At 39.0% G+C, this 22,013-nt stretch overlaps 1 protein-coding gene across 3 annotated transcripts in view; it reads left to right on the top strand.

Moving 5' to 3' along the window:
* Positions 1-22,013, top strand: part of LOC137291716 (neuronal calcium sensor 2-like) — a 127,123-nt gene that overhangs the window by 91,012 nt on the left and 14,098 nt on the right. For all 3 annotated transcript variants that reach the window (XM_067823174.1, XM_067823176.1, XM_067823177.1), the window contains 2 exons: positions 4,041-4,180; positions 16,572-16,847. In XM_067823174.1, coding sequence (XP_067679275.1) covers positions 4,073-4,180; positions 16,572-16,847 — 384 coding nt within the window. In that variant the 5' untranslated portion in view covers positions 4,041-4,072. The remainder of the gene's footprint in view (positions 1-4,040; positions 4,181-16,571; positions 16,848-22,013) is intronic.

A 22,013-nucleotide genomic window follows, 5' to 3' on the forward strand; every position in this document is an offset into this window, starting at 1 on the left:
TCATCACCTTCTCAGTTCCAGAAGCCTGTTGTCATCCTCATTCTCACCCCAACATATGGAGGTCTTTCCACTTCTCCACCTGAGACGGATAGGAAGAAGTCTGATGTGTACCCAAAACATGTTTGAAACTTAAACTGTTAATTTCTTCATGACGTATATTTCTGAGCAGTAATAGTTGCTTTTAAGGAATTTTTGTAACTTTGAAGGACCTTGCTAATCTACTTTTGTTCTCTCTGCATATTCTGATAGATGACATAGATGTTTAGCTCTTCAGGGTCCCCTCAGGCAATAACCCACATGCTTTCTTCATAATGTAGTGATAACACTAACAGCGAAGTGATAACAACTAGTTCCTGCATCTCTGCAGAGGAGCTGTCACAACAGCTTTGACAAGCTGTGAAAGCAAACTCTGATTTCAATTTCTAGCCAAACATTTTTAAAGGCTTTGTTCAAGCCATACAATTCTAAGAAATATAGTAATTTTAGTTTTGAGTTTGAAACCAGCCGATATCAAAACTTGTTTGTACTGAATTTTTAATTATTCAATAGCGAGAAATAACCTAGGATTTACAATCATTACATGTTCACTTCTGTACCACTATCAGCCTTGTATCTACCCCATCCTCCTCCACACTGAAAGCCTTCAGGGGATTTCACAAGAAATGTATATCATGAAGTAACAAGAAATGCTCTGAAAGATTGCCTGCCTGCTCTAAAGCTGGATGAAATCAATTCTTTTGTGTGATTTAGATTTTTGGTTTTTAACCATGTCAACATTTTGGAAGTACAGAGTTCCATGGATGGTGGGTATTAAATCATCCTAGTGATGAATGTGGGGAGAGTTCCATGGATGGTGGGTATTAAATCATCCTGGTGATGAATGTGGGGAGAGTTCCATAGATGATGGGTATTAAATCATCCTGGTGATGAATGTGGGGAGAGTTCCATGGATGGTGGGTATTAAATCATGATGGTGATGAATCTGGGGCCATGGATCATACTTCCTTCAAATGTAGGATTCAAATTTCAATTTGGACATGAAGTCTATTAGTACATGATCTTGCTTGCTCATTTTACAAAAAGAGTAGGTTGTGTAGGAAATACCTGAAATGGTCATTTACATGTCTGTCTTATCTGACAGAGATTGCCAGTGAGAGTTTGGCCCAAGTATGTCAACTTATCCTCAGATAGCCACACTGATTTTAGTGATGAGGTTTTGTGCTGCAGGGATCATTGCTCATGTTTTCAATCACTGGTTTGCTCGGTCCAGACCTGGTACACTACTGAAATCTGCCGCACTCTTTTCCTTTGGGTCAGTTGCGAATCTTTTTTTGCACTGTGTCTGTAACAAAAAGATGAAGTTCTCACATCTGCATGTGAAAGGATGGAAGCTTCGTAATGTACTATGGTAGCACCTGGATGCCTACTGTAACTGCCTACAAAAGTGTGATAGCTTGTGTAGCATACGTGTCAGGTAGCACTGCTTCAACGCAATGCTGAATGCCCAGACACCTTCCACAAATTGAAGATTAGGAAGTCTTTGTGGAGAGAAAAACATAAAAATTTGGTTCATAATTTTTGGTGTGATCCTGTAGCTGTCAGTACAATTAGCATTATCATTTATCAAGTGGAGCAAATTCCAAGTTGCTATGTTCATTATCTCTTTCTGAAGACAACAAACATCCCCTAAACATCTTTTTCAAACTGGTGATTTGCTTAAAATTTTGTTCCAATGAATATATTATTGATTTCTGTGTAAAAGGTGTGGTGCTTTGGTTGAGGAAGCTCGACATACAATCTGTGTGTGGAGAGATGGTGGGTCATTGACTTGAAGGAAAGTCTTGTATGTCTTCTTTCAGAAGTGGGGACAGCTATGGATGCCCAGTCATCTGAGGTGCTACAATGTACAAGAAACTTAATAGCTGACATCTTTAGAAACTTTTCTTTGGAACACAAGAAACTGATTGATATAAAAATGTCCAGCCACCGCAGAGTGGCAGTTAGTGGTAATTAGCAACTTAATGAACTTTTCCAAAGCGTAAAATGATGCAGAAACAGTTTGATTAAGTTCTCCCAAACCTCTGCATAATTGTTTGACTTACTGATCATGTGGATTATATTCCTGTTTTACATGCATATTTAGTTGATTTGAATTCGATGCCTGCTCTCACTGATGTTTGTCCTTGGTGGAAGGCAGAGTGTTGCTTGCGCTGTATCTTGCTGTGCTTGTAATCAACATGGCAGTACTAACAGGCAACCACCATTTTAATGCATAATAACAAGTTGTGTAACTGGCTGCTTGGGTTTACCTCATTGTCTCGTAAAGGTGACATATTTCCCAGAATATTGATAGGAAAATCACATCATGATGGGAAGGCGTAAAAAATGACCTTGTAATGTAATGACAAGTCATGTAATCATTTCCTGTCACCACTAGGGTATTAATGCTTATCCATGGAATGGTTAAGTAATTTCAAAATACATGCCTTGCATTTGTGATATTGAACAATGATGATTGTGTAGCTGTGATATGTTGACCTGTAAGCCTGAGATTTCTTGCTTGGCTTAGTTATTTTAATTTGTTGTATGGATAGTAGTATTCTAAGTGAGCAGTAATCAGTTGAAAATGAGGTGATTATGTTCAACTGACCTAGGTGATTGGTACAGCTGTTGCAGAAAATTGTAATTAAATACCATACAGTTTGCGTCAGGAAGGGCTTGGTTTTAGACATAATGCCCATAATTGTCTGTCATAGTTGCAGATTGATGGTGATAGGATTGCTGGTGTCGCAGCTTGATGACATGGAGTCTTTTACACCTCTCAGTCTTTCTGTCTTGCAGTGAGCTGGTCATATCACAACAGGTCAACTGCAAGGCCACAGACCTTCGACATTTATTGTAGCAACTGAATGATAGGTGAATAGTGATCATAGTATATAATATATCATAGTGTTGATATGAACAATCAGATTGTTAGCAAATCTATCACAAAAAGATGACATTGGGGGAAAAGTGCTGTGGTGGTGGCAGGGGGTATTGACTGTGCTCACAGAGGCAAGATAAGGGGTAGACAGAGAAAAGTCATGTGTTCACCTGCATCTCAGACATTGCAACTCTCTGAACTGATAACCCATTTCAGCATCTCACTTACACCATGAACAACACACATGAGTAGACCTTTGTCATCAAACACAACAGACGGCCTTTTTAGTCAGGACAAGATTGATGTTGTTTCAACTTGTTTCCCGAATAGCTGTTGATCCAGCCAAAAAGTGTCCATCTGTAGACTGAACATTACAGCACAAGTCAAAGAGGAGATATAGATTGGAAATTGCACAGCCTCAAAGAAAATGGTTTATATTTAGGCATGAGTCTTTCTGTCTTGCAGTGAGCTGGTCATATCACAACAGGTCAACTGCAAGGCCACAGACCTTCGACATTTATTGTAGCAACTGAATGATAGGTGAATAGTGATCATAGTATATAATATATCATAGTGTTGATATGAACAATCAGATTGTTAGCAAATCTATCACAAAAAGATGACATTGGGGGAAAAGTGCTTTGGCTTTGTTTAATGAATAATGAACAATGATGGTGAATGTGTAAAAAAGTCTCCTGCATATAATCAGTGTCCCCTGAAACATGTTTTTATGGTAAGTCTATTTTTTTTTTTTAATAATGTATTGTCCAGAGATCATGAAGGAACCCTAGACAAACAGGGCTGATGTTGACTTATTCCTCCATGTGATGGACAATATTCATCTGCAGGTAGTCATATTGTTCCTGAGATAATGTAGGGAGCAAGCAGTGGTACTGAGGTCTTGTTCTTCTGTGTAATGCCAAGAGGAGACACGCAGAGGTAATCAGATCCACATAGAATGTGTTTCAGGTTTTGCACATATAAATATGGTATGGAGAGGTTGTGAAGAAAACATCATTGAGTTAGAGAGCAGGGGATGAAGACATGTTGTCATTGTCATAGGAGATACAGAAGAGTCCACATCACATGGAAGTGTACATCTGCTCTCTTGTTGCAGGTCGATGACCAGAGGCGTACCTTCAGGCCAGGATGGGATGCTGCAACTCCAAGAAACTGCCAGATGAGGACATTGAGTTCCTCGTGTCCAACACCAACTTTGAGAAGGGTGAAATTCTCAAGTGGTACAAGGGCTTCATGGTAAGTCTTGAATAAAATAATGACAGAGCTATAAGTCTTTAATACATTTATGACAAGACTGTAAGACTTGAACACAATCTGCCTCCTGACATGATAGTGTTGGAATATTGCAGTGCAAAACCAAACTCACTCACTCACTCACTTGAGCACATTCATGACAGGACTATACACCTTGAGCACATTCAAGACAGGACTAGACGCCATGAGAATATTCAAGACAGGACTATACACCTTTAGCATATTCAAGACAGAACTATACACCTTGAGCACATGTTGGATCTGAGAACACACAGTATCACAGTATCACTTTTCCAAATGATCAAAGCCCTCGCTTAAAAGTATCAGTAGTTTTGCAATTTTTTTACAATTTTGCACACTGGTGGAGTAAAGTAATCTCTCCATTTTCAGACCCATGAAGGGGTAGAATAGGTCTTCAGCAACCCATGCTTGCCATGAAAGGTGACTATGCTTGTCATAAGAAGCGACTAGGGTGGTCAGGCTTGCTGACTTGGTTGACACATGTCATCGGTTCCCAATTGCACAGATCGATGCTCATGTTTTTGGTCACTGGATTGTCTGGTCCAGACTTGATTATTTACAGATCGCTGCCACATAGCTGGAATATTGCTGAGTGCAGCATAAAACTAAACTCACTCACTTACTGTCCATTTTGTCTGTCTTTATGCAATCTTGTTTTGTCGGTTCATGTGTCTACAATAGACAATTGAGTATATTTTCTTCATAAAGTTGTGCACATGCAAAGAAATAGTTGGAAACTACTGCCTTTTCCTCTTCAGAAACTTTTAGAATTTATATTTTTATCTGTAGCAACAAGTTTAACCTACGCTCTCAAGACAGCAATGTTTGTTTTTTCTTAGTTTTAGTAACATATCTCTAACACTACTGGTTTTCTTCAGCATGTTCACACAATGACCCAATTGTATGGTGGGGCTTTTAGCTCCTGACAGAGTTTCAGTTATTGTGTTCCATCTCACAATTCCATTATAAAGTTATAACTCTGTACATATGGTACTCATGTATACAGACAGACAGATTAGATAGGAACAATCTCATGGAATTTGACTCTCCTCCAGAACAATCAGATAGCTCGTTCTTCCTAATTTGTTGGGGCCAGGGGGATTTGACATTTTCTGATGGTTCTTGCTTTAAGCTGTGTATAGGGAGTAATGGCTTTCTGCATTGAGATGGTTTTCATTACAGTAAAGGGTTTCAAGGTTAATGACTTTGTGAGTATCTTAGCATCTGTTTCATTTGGAGGTATGTATTGAGAATGTCATGTTGACAGCTGATATTTCAAATACAACTATCTACTCAACATTGTGTAGAAAATTATCTTAACCCACACTAATTCATATGGGTTGTGAGCCAGCCATTTGACTTCGTAACCATGTCAACCTGGCCATTAATAGCTCCAGAAACATGAAGCTTCTTCATGAACACCTTAGTGAATGACTGGTCAGAATACAAGTGTTGATGAATCTTAAACTGTTCAGCGTCAGGTGCTGTGTGTTAGTTAGTTAGTACTCTGTATTGACGGCTTATTAAGCTGACATCCTCCTGGGACAGTAACCAGCTCAATCACATCCTCCTGGGACAGTAACCAGCTCAATCACATCCTCCTGGGACAGTAACCAGCTCAATCAGCTCATCACTACTTGGAACAGTCAATGGCTCACAGTGCTGTCTATGGGTGTTACAGGATGCCTTAAACCAACATCAGGGTTTCCACAAGCACAAGGCTATCATGTCATTGCATGCATTAATGGCTGACTATTATCTTGGGGAAGTAAAATTGTGTTGACAGACATTGTGTATAATATATGAAGTGAAAAATGATTGAGGAGAATACTGATGACAGTTGTCTGAGATTACATTTGTCCTCTGGCAAGCATGAGATCACACAGAAAAATCTGGTGGCAAAAATAATATATTCAGTGTGAAATAAGTCAGTAGTATGACTAGTTCATATGAAAACAAGTCTTTATGAGACTGTTCAATATGACTAGTTCAATAGAATGTGTGGTGTAAACGTGCATTTTGTACATGATACATTTCACGACAGCAGAGTAAATTACAATACTTCTACTATATCATGGTTATCCATAATTAACAGTTTTTTACTTCACAAAACTATAAATGGAACTAACCTGTATGAAAGTAAACTGTAAGTGGTGAAAGTCTGTAACCCAGGTGTGTTGTGCCATATCCAGCACTTTCAACCCTAAGTCTGTAACCCATGTGTGTTGTGTCATATGCAACACCTTCAATCCTCTGTCTGCAACCTACATGTGTTGTGTCATTTGCAACACCTTCAACCCTCAGTGTGTAACCTACATGTGTTGTGGCATACTCAACACCTTCAACCCTCAGTGTGTAACCTACATGTGTTGTACCATGCCCAACACATTCAACCCTCAGTGTGTATCCTACATGTGTTGTACCATGCCCAACGCCTTCAAACCTAAATCTGTAACCCATGAGTGTTGGGCCATATCCAGCACTTTCAACCCGCAGTCTGTTACCCATGTGTGCCATATCCATCACTTTAAATGCTCACTCTGTAACCCAGGTGTGTTGTGCCATATCCAGCACTTTCAACCCTCAGTCTGTAACCCATGTGTGTTGTGCCATGTCTAACACCTTCAACCCTCAGTGTGTAAAGTAAGTCTGATGACTGTGTAGGTGTGGTATTTGCGAGGTGGTATCAGAGCTATGAGGTGACCAGGATGTGGAACAGTAATGCATACATGATGAGACTATTAGTCCATGGTAGCATCACTATTGATCTGACACTAGCACAAAAATGCTCCCAGTTTCATCTGATGGCATTGCAAAATTATACAAAAACACAGCTGCTATCCTTGGACATAATTAGTCTCATTTATGAAATGTGTGGCCATGACAACAACTGAATGTATTGGATGTTTGTAACTATTTTACATGAATCATGCACATATATTAATGTTTTACTATCATCTGCTGCAAACTTGATTAATTAGAACATAGATGATTTATTCATTATGACTTAAAACTGTAAAGTGTCCTGCATGCTGTTGTTGGCTTTTGAAGCTTTCATTCAGGTTTCCTTTTAGAATCTTTAAAACCAAGAAAGAGTCACATGTTATTAGAACATCAGCTAAATAGACAGTCGTGAGACAGGTTACATTAAACTCATGGGAAAACCTCTGTTCCATGTTTTAAAAATCAATTGAATACCCCAAAATAACCTGCCTTCTTAAAGTGAACCAACTGAATTGTATCATGTAGATATTAATGTGCAATATTTATCGACATCAGGTTGATGAATAATTTTGTTTTTATTGATCTGGGGAAACAAATCAAGACATGGCCTGATACACATGGCAGATCTATGCCCTGGCACCCTTGCCATATGTTTACAGGACAGCAGTAGACAGTGACAAGAGACAAATATAGAATAATTTCCACACATATACTGGCTCAGTGTACAGTGATACTAATTGCAAACAGGACCTGAGGTTAACTAGGTATCACTGACGTCTGGGGTCACAGGCCCAATGAAGTTACAGTCCCTGCCTGTCATCACGTCAGCTGTGGTGGTGGCAGGGGGTATTGACTGTGCTCACAGAGGCAAGATAAGGGGTAGACAGAGAAAAGTCATGTGTTCACCTGCATCTCAGACATTGCAACTCTCTGAACTGATAACCCATTTCAGCATCTCACTTACACCATGAACAACACACATGAGTAGACCTTTGTCATCAAACACAACAGACGGCCTTTTTAGTCAGGACAAGATTGATGTTGTTTCAACTTGTTTCCCGAATAGCTGTTGATCCAGCCAAAAAGTGTCCATCTGTAGACTGAACATTACAGCACAAGTCAAAGAGGAGATATAGATTGGAAATTGCACAGCCTCAAAGAAAATGGTTTATATTTAGGCATGAGTGGTGCCTGACATGCATGACAGGGTCTGGGAATGAACCCAAAGATGAGCATCGAGGGTTGAGAGCAGGTGCTCTTAGTCTGTTGCACTAACAGCTATTGTTGTAATAACTTGTTAAAGGACAATATAGGTCAGTAAATACATTGTTGGCATGCTTTGTCTGGTGCACTGAATATTCCATTTATATGTTACAAAGCCAGTATCCTTAATCATTAGTGAATCCTGTGAAATATACTGCTCAAAGAACTTACGGACTACCCAAATCTTTTATGCGTTAACAGATGAACTATGGAAATATGAAGGTATTGTTGGGAAGCCCTGAAGTGCTCTTGAGTAGTATACCATGCTGCATAGGCTATATACAGCCTTGGTCTAGACACAGACATTAATATCACTTACCTAACTTTAACACTGTCTCTCTGTGAAGGGGTAGTCATGCACTGCTAAATTGGTATAGATAATGAAAGGTTCCCAGAAAGGTCCCACTTTACAATAGCGCTCTGCAGTATAAACCATCGTGGGCCAGACAAACCAATGACCATCTACACACTGTTTTGAAAGATCCTCACTTGGTGTCTGTATGACAGCACTCTGCAGTATAAACCATCTTGAACCAGACAAGCCAGTGTGGGTTTACAGGCTGTTCTGAAACACCCTAACTTGGCGTCTATAATAGCACTCTGCATTATAAACCAATCTGTACCAGGCAAACCAATGACGGTCTACTGGCTGTTTGGATAAATCCCGACTTGGAATCTAAACACTGTTCTGAAAGATCCCCACATGGAATCTTTATGACAACACTTTGTAGTATAAAGCAATTTGTTCTGATAGATCCCTACTTGGAGTCTATATAGTAGCACTCTGCAGCATACACCATCCTGGACCAAACAAACCAATAAGGTCTACACACTGTTTTGAAAGATCCCCCTTGGTGTGTATATGAACCATCCTAAACAAGAAAAACCAATGAGTTTCTACAGTCTGTTCTGAAACATCACAACTTGGAGTCTATACTCAGTCAGTATCATGTATCTGAATTATGTATTTGTGTTAGACTGCATGGTAATCTGTTAACTCAGCCTGCCCTGTATTGTCCAGCAGTCACCCACACTCATGCACGTTGCTGTACAACTGACTACTTTGACTGTCATATGAAACCCCATTTCACCTGACTTCACCTATAATGTGATGCAGTATGTTGTTGTACTTGTGACCAATAATGTAACCTGTGTATGTCTCAGTCTGAAGTGATAACCTGTTGAATCCCAGTGATAACCCATTTGAAACAACTCCTACTATCTCACACAGAGGTTTTGTACAAACTGATCACTGCATAATGATCATTGTGTTAGATCCACAAATCTGAAGCAGTTCAAAAAGAGGCAGCATGAGAGTAAACCAGTACAACCAGATAGTGACCTCATCACACGTCTACCATCCCTTCCTGCCATGATAATCTACAGCAGCTGTCTTGGTGTTTGTATTTTATTGGAAACTCCTATGTTTTTATCAAGCAAGTCATTCTGATGCAGACACATCTGATCCGTCAGAAGGTCTTGGACAACCCTTGCCTGGGTTTTTACTTCAAATACTGGGCATAATTCATCCATCTTTGACTGCAGAATGTGTTTGGGAGAACCAGCCACTGCCGACAGATTGGTCTGGTGGTTCCACTTAAGTCAGAGAGATGTCCAGGGCCATTTAACAGTGCTGAGTAGAGAGTTTACCAACAGGAGACACATCTATATTCCATCGTGTATGGCAAGCTGATTTCTGATGCATCTTGGGTAAACCTAGGTGATCAGCTCATTTATCACATATGATGCGGAGACTTGCTCGTTACATGTGCTATTTTGTTCTGCTAATATCTTTTTTATGACGCCCATGTATGTTAACATACGTATCAAGTGGGTTTTGTACACTCGGCTGGTTGTTCAAGTCAGATATAGTCAAGTCTTTATATTCTAGTGGTCAGTTAACTCCGAGACCACATCCCTAATATTTGAGGGATCATATGAGCTGTAGTTGGTATGCTCTGCAGCTACATTCCATCTATTTCAAATGTATTCAAAGTGCTGCATTTCACTGTGTGCCACATGTTTCAAATTTCATTCAGCACCCATGTTTCACCATAAACATCAAAATAAACACCAAATAATATTCAAATAATATCAGACCACTCTCACTAAGTCATTTCTGATCAGTCATTGTGGATGATTATTTTATTTTTTTGTAATTGATAAGAAAACCAGATAACTAAGGGCATGTATCTCTCTCCCTGACGTCATGACATTGCCCACATGGTCATATCGGAATTATTGTTAAAAACTGAAAAACATTTGGAGTGAGTGAGTTTAGTTTCATGCCGCATTCAGCCATGTTCCAGCTATATGGTAGCAGTCTGTAAATAATCGTGTCTGGATCAGACAATCCAGTGACCAACAACATGAGCATCAATCTGCGCAATTGTGAACTGATGACATGAGTCAACCAAGTCAGCGAGCCTGACCACCCGATCCCATTAGTTGCCTCTTACGATAAGCATAGTCACCTTTAATGGCAAGCATGGGTTGCTGAAGGTCTATTGTACCTTGGGACTTTCACCTGTCTGAAAGGATTTGGAAGGGGTTAGCCTGCTTGTTAGTGTTACAAAGGGCTTACTCCTCACACAAGGGCCTGGGTTTCACACCCCGTGTGGGTGCAATTTATGAGGCCCATTTCTGTTGTCCCCGACCATGATATTGCAGGAATATTGCTGAAAGCTCTATCAGTTAGTATAAGCAGATGGAACAGATGTCACGGCTGTCAGTATGGATGGAGTGTGCTTTTTATTAATATATATTCATATTGCGCCATTATCCAGATCACCTGCTCAAAGGCACTTTGTTTTCCCCTCGATCATTTTATATCAGTCTCATACGGCACAGTTCCCAATTTCAACTTGCTGTGGAGCATACAACTCTTGCAGCCGCTAGGCACACCGAGTTAATGTGGCTTTCCCATCCTTACGAGGTACCCATTCACAGCTGGGTGGACTGGGACTCATAGTCACAGCACTTTGTCAAAGTTTACTGCACGTTGCAGTACCCGCAACTAGGTATGTGCATGTATTCATGTGGCCACCATCTGGTCAAATACAGACAGATTTGTGGGTTCTTTTAAGTGCACAGGGATGTATACTGCACACTAGGGGTAACACTGGAAGGGTCTGCACACAAAGTTGACTCAAAGGTTTTTACACTCGAGCACAGGTGGGCTTGACCTTGAGTTTGCTGGATCTCTAGCCTGGCACTTTAACCAGCTCGCCCACCATGCCCCCACCAAGAATTCTTTGTCCACATGTTCATTTAAAATGCATATCAAATTACATGGCACAGTAACTACAATAAAATGTTATATTTCATGAGATAATGCCAGTAGCCATCAAGGATTTGCCCTACATCAGTATATATGTCATTTCTGTGCTGTGACATGTGTCACTATGAGACATCAATGCAAAAATTCCTAGTCATGATTATTCACTGAAACATATTCAGTTGTGTCTAAATGACCAAAACCCACTGAGAATTATGACTGGCTCACTGAAGACCATTGCTGACATCAGACATCTAACAAAAAGGGTAAGCATATTTGAGATGCTTTGGGATTGTCTATCAATGAGAGCATTAATGTCTGGAACAACTTTCTGGTCTCTTGTCGAAAGTGTGATTCCTGTTTTAAAATTGATAGAGATTTCAAAGGCTCAAAAAGTAGATTTAAGTGCATGTGTTTTGAATAAGTATAGACTAGAAGTATTAAGATGAGGAAGAAAGTAGAGTTTAGGCTCCAGTGTTGGAAATACAGTTGACTTTTAGTGGGAAGAAGAAAAAACTGTAGTAAGTATTTGATGATGAAAGTGAACTGAGATAATTATTACAGACTACTAGTGATACAACTTCTGATTTTTAAGTCCAATATATTTTATAGTGACAAACGTCTTTTTCACTAGTCGCCAATGATTGCCAGATGGTTTTCTTTGTGGTATAATGACCCTGTCAATGAAAATGTATAACATGAGAGATCACCTGCAGGATGGTATTACTGATTTATCAGTTAACAAAGGGGAAAAGGTTACAGTGTGTTTTCCACCACCCCAGGGTAGGATATCTGATAGTTATCAGTGTGTCAGTGAATAAACAAACACTACAATGTGCTATTGGCTAGACATTAAACAAGGAAAAGATTGGATTCACTGATTAACATCTGTTAGTGTCAAGCATGTTATCTATTGCTAGATTATGGGCATAAGAAAGACTAGGGCAAGAGGAAGGACCTGCCATTGTAGTGATGGCTTCTCTGATTTCATACACTTCCCTTCTATATCTATCTATATACAGATACTATGTAGGTCATGGTAAATGTCCCTTAGACAAACTTCAGGAACAATCAGCATATAATCGTATTTTGTATCCTGATATAGAAAATGCTGCATAGTAGAGGTTTATGTAGTTGCATAGTGACTATTTAAAACATGATAATAGTTTCAACACTGTTGAAACTAAGTCTGTATGTTTCTACAGTATCATGAACATCACGTTGCATGTTTCTAATGAGCACAGGTCCACTCGTGAATTCTGCAACTGTCCCTAGCACATACTGTGGCAGAGATGGTACTGAGTGAAACACTTCTTCAATATGGACATCATGTATCTCAGGAGTGTATATGCCAGGCAATACAAATGACTGTTTATCAAATCGAGTAACTTTGGAATTTGTATTTTAGGAAATACTGGTTAACTTAACAGTTAAGCAAATGCATGTGGACCAGTATGTTGTCAGTATGAAACTCACAGGAGGTTGTTTAACATGTCCATATACAACACAGCCTTTGTGACTTTAGAAGAGGCCAGTGGAATTCTTGGTGGAACATTGATTACTGCTGGTAGTTCCACAGGTTCCTACATTCACCCACTTTCAGTTTACAAAAACAGTGCTTGGCATCCAAAACATAACACAAATCAGACATTTTAATGTGTGTAGACATTCTGAATAATCTTTTCTTGAATGTACTTTGTGACATTTGATAAGTTTGAGTCCGTGGCCAGTATTCAGTCCATGATTTCTGTATACAATCTTTGTATTGTTCACATTTCAACAATGATCATGTTTCTCTGGAAGTCATATTGTTTAATAAAAAAAGGTTTATACATTGGCTGTTTATTCAATTTGAAAGTTTTAATCATGCTTGCATGCTAAAAAAGGTAAGTCCCCAGATTTGTTCTCTCTGGGTATTTCTGTGTTATATTCTCCACTGATGCTTTGAATATCTGATTATGATCCTATGTCTGTCGACATCACCAGCCTGCTTTGAAATGACGTGCCATAATATAACTGAAATATTGTTTAAAGCAGGATTCAAAACCCAGCTCACCCCATTATCTTTGCCACTGCTGGATTCCTATTAAACTTTAAAGGTTGTTGCTCAGTGTTCAAAGGGCAGGTAACTCCCAAGGCGAGATCAGGTTATTGGGGCTATTTCTGGAGGCATAGGACTACCACAGAGTCGCTGCTTAAATTACTTTTAGTTGAATTTGCATTTATAGCACATTAGCCATGCTGTAAAATGCATCAGTCAAAATGTCATTTTAAAAGGGGATAATGAAATAAAACAGATTTCTACAATAGAGAACACCCTGATCATCCTCAGCAATGTTTGTTTCATAATGAATTAATATCTTTCACATATCTGATAACAAGTTCAGTTGGACAATTCTTTTCAGTTCTGGCAGGTGGTTATGTTACTTTGAGTAAGAAACAGTGCTTTTGTGGCTCATTCATACCACTGGGCACTTTTGTTCCAACTGTCCGAAACATTTACGTCAAGAACAGATGCAAAAGTTTTCACTTTGCAAGTATGCAGTATTTGTGTCACTTAATCCATCCATTACACTTGTTGCTGGCAGCTTGAGCTTGATGTCTGTCCATTATACCATTCCAGTAATGTTATATGCAGAAAAGAAACGCCAGCAATTCTATATGGCATTCATAACCGATTTGTTGAACATATGCATGCTTGTAACTTTCATTGGGATTACAGTGTATCTAATAAGATGTCAAAGAAAGAACACTGTCAAATTCATTTACTCATTTAAAAGTTAAATATCTCCCTTTCCCTGTGTGAATAACAATTGAGAATAATAATAAAATAGAGATCTGTTTGTCCAGCAATATAGGAATTTTTGTCTCATGTTCTTTTACAATATGCATTCACTGATGTCGTAGACATATGCAGTGAGACAAGATGGTGTATTCAACCCTGTCTGACATTGCAGTGAGACAAGATGGTGAATTTGCCCCTGTGTGACATTGCAGTGAGACAAGATGGTGTGGTTCGCCCTGTCTGACATTGCAGTGAGACAAAATGCTCTGTTTGCCCTGTCTGACATTGCAGTGAGACAAGATGATGTATTCGCCCTTGGGTAACTTTGCAATGAGACAAAATGGTGTGTTAGCCTTGTCTGACATGGCAGTGAGACAAGATGCTGTATTTGCCCCTGTCTGACATTGCAATAAGACAAGATGGTGTGGTTTGCCTGTCTAGCATTGCAGTGAGACAAGATGCTGTATTTTCCCCGTTTGGCATTGCAGGGAGACAAGATGCTGTATTTGCCCTGTCTGACATTGCAGTGAGACAAGATGCTGTATTTACCCCTGCCTGGCATTGTAGTGATACAAAATGATGTATTCACCTCTGTCTGGCATTGCATTAAGACAAGATAGTGTGTTCACCCTGTCTGACATTGCAGGTGGTAAGTACAAACTGACAGTCTCACAGGAACATGGTGTCAGAAGCTGACATGTACCAGACACCGTGTGGAGCTCATGGTGTTATACACCATGAGGATTAGGACAGTACATTATCTGCAATGTCCGAAGTGTTCGCCCTGCCTGTAGTATCCAGATGGGTTATGATGGCTCCGGGAACTCAAGGGACCTCTGCCCATCACAGCATGTTCTGCTGAGTGCAGCTTAGTGCACTGTCACAGGCAACATTGTGGATTCACTGACAGGCACTGCCATTATCTGCAGAACTGAAGGATGAGGAAGATGACATGTGATCACTAGATTTGTGATAATCTAATAAATATGTGCACTCACTGTGTAGGAAAATTCTTGTATAGTTCTTCTGTTTCAATGTGATAAATTTTAACTGTCAATGATTGCTGTTGTTGTACTTTCCATCAGCATGTAATGCTACCAGTTTTGATTACATTTAAGAGTTACTATAACCAATACATGCAGTTTGGGCTCCGGGTATTCATCTGAACTTTGCATGGTTCAAACTGTGACAGTACCCTAGGTGATGTTACAGAGAAATATGGGACCACCTTGATTCAATCCCAGCCCAGTTTGTCCAGTTACTTCCTTCCTTTGATGTATTGCATGCTGCTTGTTTACTCTACTAGAGGCTACGAAAACCTGCTCTTTTTCTAAAAGAAAAACGAGAAATGAAGGAAATTGATGGAGACTTGCCGACTTCCCGTCTAAGGAACTACCTTCTTGGCATGGGCACACCTGCTGAACTAGTGTCAGACAGTGTAGATGGATTGCCTCGATATACCGGATTTGTTACCCAGATGACTGTCCCACAGCCCAGTGTGCTCATTCTTACTTATTATCACAGGTTGTTTTCTGCACCCACAGTTTTTGTTCAGTTTTTGCTCTCCGTGACAATTAAATATTAACGATCCATATGCAATTGTAAGGAAAATGTTTAGGAATATCTGAACTTTCTTTCCTAACTGCAGTCCAGTAGAGCTGCAACTCTGAGTGACTGTGAATATTTTTAATACAAATATATTGGGAGACATCTTCATGAACAGAATGTTGGAGATGTTGTTCAAATATTGAATTTCATTCCCAAAGTTATTTATTAAATGGACATAAAAGATGCTTGTCAGTTTAAGGAATGTCCACTTTATGGAATTGGATTTGAAAGTTTTATGCCAGCAGATATTCAGTGGCAAAACAGAATCTGTGTAAGGGTTTTTGTATTATTGATAAATGTCTCTGTAGGATAAATGATCTGAGTTTACAGAGTTCTATTGGCTTTTTCTCCCCTTTGTGGTCAATTTATTTGAACCACAGAACTGGTGTGTACCTTGTATATGTACAGGGTCAAATACCTTCTTGTTTTGTGTGTAAAGTTCCACTGACATTCAGTGTCATAACCCCTTCAGTATGAATGCACCCAGATGAACGTATAAATGTATGCAGCTACCCTTGAAGATCCCGTCGGTTGATCCTGATGGTTCATGGTCTGTGTCAGTGCATGTTCTTGTCAACTCACCTATCTCAAAAAAGATGATTTGGGTTGCTAACTGACTAGTGTAAGATATGGTACATGATTAAAGAATGTTTTCAGTGAATATTGCTGCTAATGCCCCTTGTCTTTATTTGCAGGAAGACTGTCCCGATGGACAGCTGTCAAAGGAGAAGTTCAAGAACGTCTATGCTAACTTCTTCCCTGGAGGTAATCCAGATGCCTTTTGTGAGCATGTGTTCAGGTCCTTTGACCGTGATGGAAGTGGGTCTATAGAATTCAAAGAGTTTCTAATGGCGATCAACATCACATCACAAAAAGGAAAAGCAGAGGACAAACTCAACTGGGCGTTTGACATGTATGACATTGATGGTAATGGAACCATCGAAAAGAATGAGATGGAGAGCATTATTGAGGTAAGGTGGACAGTTTATACCAAGACTATAATAGGTGCATTGCAGAGATAATGTGAATATATAGCAAGGGTAACATGCAGGTATAGCATAAGTGAACTGATCACATACTCAACAGCAAAAGAAACATAATTTACAGAAAAAATGATTATCTCATGAAAGTAAGCATTAACGTTTATGTCTTCTATTTGCCCCCCCCCCAAAAAAAAAATAGTTGCATTTCTTTTGCTGTACAGTATATATCAGAGTTGTTGATATATCTAGGGTGAGGCAGATGGAGATGTGTCAAGGTTGAAATAGATTTGTAGAAGTGAAATGCATATACTGGTTGAATGGAGTTGGTGAGTCAGTGAGTGAGTGTGGTTTCTAAGTCACTTCCAGCAATATTCCAGCGATATCATGGTGGGGACACCAGATATGGACACATTGTGCCCATTCAAGGTCTACATTGTGATGCCTTAACTATTAGGCCACTAGGCTACCCCACCAACAAAGGATAAAGTTGATATATAGCACTGGTGCACGTGAGATAGATCTGTAAAGGTGAGATTGATACAGTGACTGAGGTAGATATATAGCCAAGGTGGAGCAGATATATTTGAGGAGAGACATGGAGGGTGAGGGTGATGTGCTAGTGTTGTCTGGTGAAGTGAGCAGAAACTAATTAAGTGTCTGTTTTAGGACAGTTCCTTTGTTTTGTGAGCCATCAGTATCAACAGCCACGACCTCGCTGTCACAGATGTAGACGTTTATCAGATAGCCAGGACACATTTGTTGTGATAGAGTTGTCAGCTGTGTGACAGACATGATGGCAGGTCAGGATGGGGGAATGCAGGTACACTTCAGGGAAGGACTTCTTGATTGACACTGGTGCCACTTATTGACATAATTTGTGTGATCCGGTGAAGCAACACAAGTTATTTTTAGTTACACCAGTAAAGTCTAGACTGTGAATAATCATGGAAAGCAGTATATCACAAGCAGCAGACAAAGATCTCTCATTGTGATCCTCCAGAAACACACAATATCTCCATATATGGAAGCATTTGGTGTAGTACTAGCTTGTTCATTGGTTCTAGACTCTGTAATACCCAGGATGCTCAGTGCCCAATGTCACAACATATTCATCATATTGCATGTATGACATACACATACTGAAATCTAGTTGATGAGTTATCTAATCATCAACTGAATGTTGTCAGGGCACTGAGCTGCCATTATAAAAAAAATCTGGCTTACACCTGATTTTTGCTATAAAAGTTGGACAAGCTCAGACTTAATACTATCTAAATATACAGCTTTGAAACCTGCTAGACTGACATGCAAAAACATAGCTTGTACGCGTATGCAAACACAAAATGATGGGATTCAGTACTGTTTTTAGACTCCTTGATCATGGTGTCATCATTAATTATTGTCACAAAAATCTTAGTTTTCACTAGAAACATGTTCAGAAGAAGATCGTCCTACTTTGATTAACACAAATATAATTTCTATTGCACTGTGTGGCCTGCATTCATATCAATCCCAATTTTTATGTCCTTTGAAACATGTCATATCACTAATACGTCATGAAATGAACTAAGTGTAAAATTGACTTATTCAATGATTGCCTCGCAAACTGAATCAGGTTTGCCATAACTGTTATTTGTTGCCATGTTATCACTATATCACATGATGGAGTTGATCCCAATTGTCTTGTTGTAACTGAGATGGAAGAACCATGCCAGAATATAACATGATTATGGATGATACAGTTAGTATGAACGGGCTGATAGTAATGCTTTAACCTAGTTATGTCCATATATGTAAGTGATCGCTAATATTTATTGTCTAAACCATGTGTCCGGATATTGTTTGTATATGGAGGTTGCCAGATACAAATAGGGATGCCTTGAGTTCACAAGCAGTAGGGGGTTGATGTACCCTTAATATTAGTTTATGTGCACATAGCCCTGTACTGTCTATGTTGATTGAATCTTTTATTCCTCAAGCTCTGTACTGCCTATGTTAATTGATGGTCTTCAAGCCCTGTACTGTTTATGTTAACTGATGGCCCTCAAGCTCTGTACTGTCTATGTTAATTTGATGGTCCCCAGTCCCTGCACACCCCACACACTCCACACACCCCACCTTTTTTTCCCTGAAATTCTGTTAAATGACCATTGAAACTGAGGTGAAAATGAAGTGTGCACTCTCCTTTTCTCAATACTGTTCACCCCCCTTTCTCAAAAAGCTGTATGCGGCCCTACAGTCTATGTTAATTGATACTCCTCTACCCTTGTACTCTCTGTGTTAGTTTGTGTTGAACAGGCATGTACTTTGTTGAGGTGTAACTGTATAAATTGTCTGTTCCATTTCTAGTGTGATCAGTTTATGTGCTGTACTGCTTTATAGAATCTCACTGGACTAGTGATCTATCATCTCAGGGTCACTGAAATAGCAGAACTGTGAGGCTTCTGCAGGTGGTACTATATTTGATATCAAACAACACAAGGCAAGATTGTATTTATTTTCCAGTATATATCCGAAATATGAAGTACTGTAAGAATGTTTTTAATTGGAATATCAAATTCTGTTTGACGTCATGTAATGAGGTACATCATGATGGATGAAAATATTGACATTGACTACTTTCTTCTTCCGGGTCATGTTTTCGGAAAACATTCCACTTACATGTACACGGTCTGTAGGAAACAGCATCCCCTTTTATGCATAGATATATTCTCTGTATAGAGAAACACAACTAAATGGCGCACATGCGGCTACTAACTTCAAGTTGAAATTGGTATCAGGGATCACGCAGGGGAGAAAAATCTTAGTTCAAACATTAATGTAACTACAGTTTAGTGATAAAAGCCTGCTATGCAAGATGATTGACAACTTTGAATTGTATTTTTACAGACAGGCTGAAGTGTCTCAAAGCTATAATCAATATTTTCTTGTGTGATTTTGTCTTTGATAACCTGTAAATAGTTAGTGCATTGTTTTACCACTGCTTCTCTACTCTACCTGGGTCCTGGCTATGGGTGAACAATATCATTACTTACTGATTCTAAATTCACTTTTATAAACATTTTCTGTTAATTAAATTATGAATAAGATAAACAAATTACATGTAAGATTTAAACATATATATGCTTTTCAGGATATATAGGAACAAGATTCATGGCTGTACTTCATACTGTTCCTTGCATTATCTATTTTAGTGGTAGTGCATTTACATTGTTTCATTTTCGCCAGTTTTGGAAATGGCCACTGTCCTGTTAGCCTGGGGCATTAAAAATCCAACCTGACCATACAATCTCTGTAGTCCCTGGCCTGACTGGCCAGTGAATTTTCATGGGGTCATTTTTTAAAATAGATCACTCTCTTAAATCATCTTATACTTTAAATCATGCAACATTATGGCCTGATAAATGATGGCACTTTACCTGTTTTTAATCTGTTGCTAAGTTTCTACAGTTAGTTATTCGCTAGTAAATTTTTTATCTTTTTATTTTTATCCCCTGGCATGTAATGCGAGGGAATATAGTCGACGCCTCGTCTGTCTGTCCGTCTGTCCATCTGTCCATAATCATTTTGTTTTCGGAACATAACTCAGAAACTGTTAAATATTTTTGGACCAAACTTGATAGATATAATAATCTCAACCTATAGTTGTGCCTTCTGCTATTTACACAGTTTGGGCATTTTTAATTTTTTTTTGTTTTTCCATGGAACATTTTGGTGTTAGTCTAATGGTGGGGTGGTTTTCATTTCCAGAGCAGAACTCAAAAACCACTCAATATTTTTCTCCAAAACTTGGTAGATATGTGTGGCAGACCACAAATTGGTGCCTTTTGCTATGTACAGGTTTTTGTGATTTATTGTTTTCTCGGTTTCCATGGAAATGTTTCAGACTTAGTCTCACAATAGAGGAATAGGCTTCATTTCTTGAGCATGACTCAAAAACTGTTTAATATTTTTCTGCAAAACATGTTACATACATCAGGCAGAACCTAAAGTGGTGCCTTTTGGTACTTACAGGATTTTGTGATGTATTATTTTCTCGTTTTCCATAGAGACGATTCAGGCTTTGTCTCAAAAGTGACAGGTGTGTTTTGTTTCCGGAGCAGAACTCAAAAACTTCTTAATATTTTCCATGAAAACTTGGTAGATATGTGTGGCAGACTCCCAAAGTGGTGCCTTTTGCTATTTACAGGTGTTTTTTAATTACATTAAAACATTTCAGACCTAGTCTCAAAATGGAGGGATGGCCTTCGTTTCCGGAGCAGAACTCAAAAACCATTCAATATTTTTCTGAAAAACTTGGTAGATATATCAATTGGAACCTAAAGTGGTGCCTTCTGCTACTTACAGGTTTTTGTGATTTATTATTTTCTGGTTTTTCATGGAAACGTTTTGGACTTAGTCTCAAAAGTGAGAGGTGTGTTTCGTTGACTGAGCAGAACTCAGAAACTTCTTAATATCTGTCAGTGTAACTTGGTTGATATGTGTGGCAGATCCCAAAGTGGTGCCTTTTGCTATTTACAGGTTTTTGTGATTTACTATTTTCTCGGTTTCCATGGAAATGTTTCGAACATAGTCTCAAAAGTGAGAGGTGTGTTTTGTTTCCGGCACAGAACTAAAAAATCGTTCTATATTTTTCTGCAAAACTTGGTAGATATATCAGTCAGAACCTGAAGTGGTTCCTTTTGCTATTTACAGGATTTTGTGATTTATTGTTTTCTGGGTTTCCATGGAAACATTTCGGACTTAGTCTCAAAATGGAGGGATAGGCTTCATTTCCGGAGCACAACTCAAAGATTTCTAAGTATCTTTCTGCAAAACTTGGCAGATGTGTAGGAGATACCCTAGAGTGGTGGCTTTTGTTATTTACAAATTTTTGTGATGTATTATTTTTCCAGTTTCCATGGAAACGATTCTGACTTAGTCTCAAAATGGCAGGATGGGCGAAGAGATCTGTGCAACGTGCATGTGTATGTGTCACGTCAATACCGTTTACAGCACGACTATGTGATTTCTTTCTTAAAGTATCGGAAGGCATTTGGTGTGAGTTGATTAATTAGCCATCAAAACACTAGTGACGCGTGTCACTTGGGTTGTTCATTAGGATTTGGCGCGCATAAGAAGATCTCATCAGTAACGAAAACACATGTTAAGTAG

This window comes from Haliotis asinina, chromosome 7, assembly GCF_037392515.1.
Source record: "Haliotis asinina isolate JCU_RB_2024 chromosome 7, JCU_Hal_asi_v2, whole genome shotgun sequence".
NCBI lineage: Eukaryota > Metazoa > Mollusca > Gastropoda > Lepetellida > Haliotidae > Haliotis > Haliotis asinina.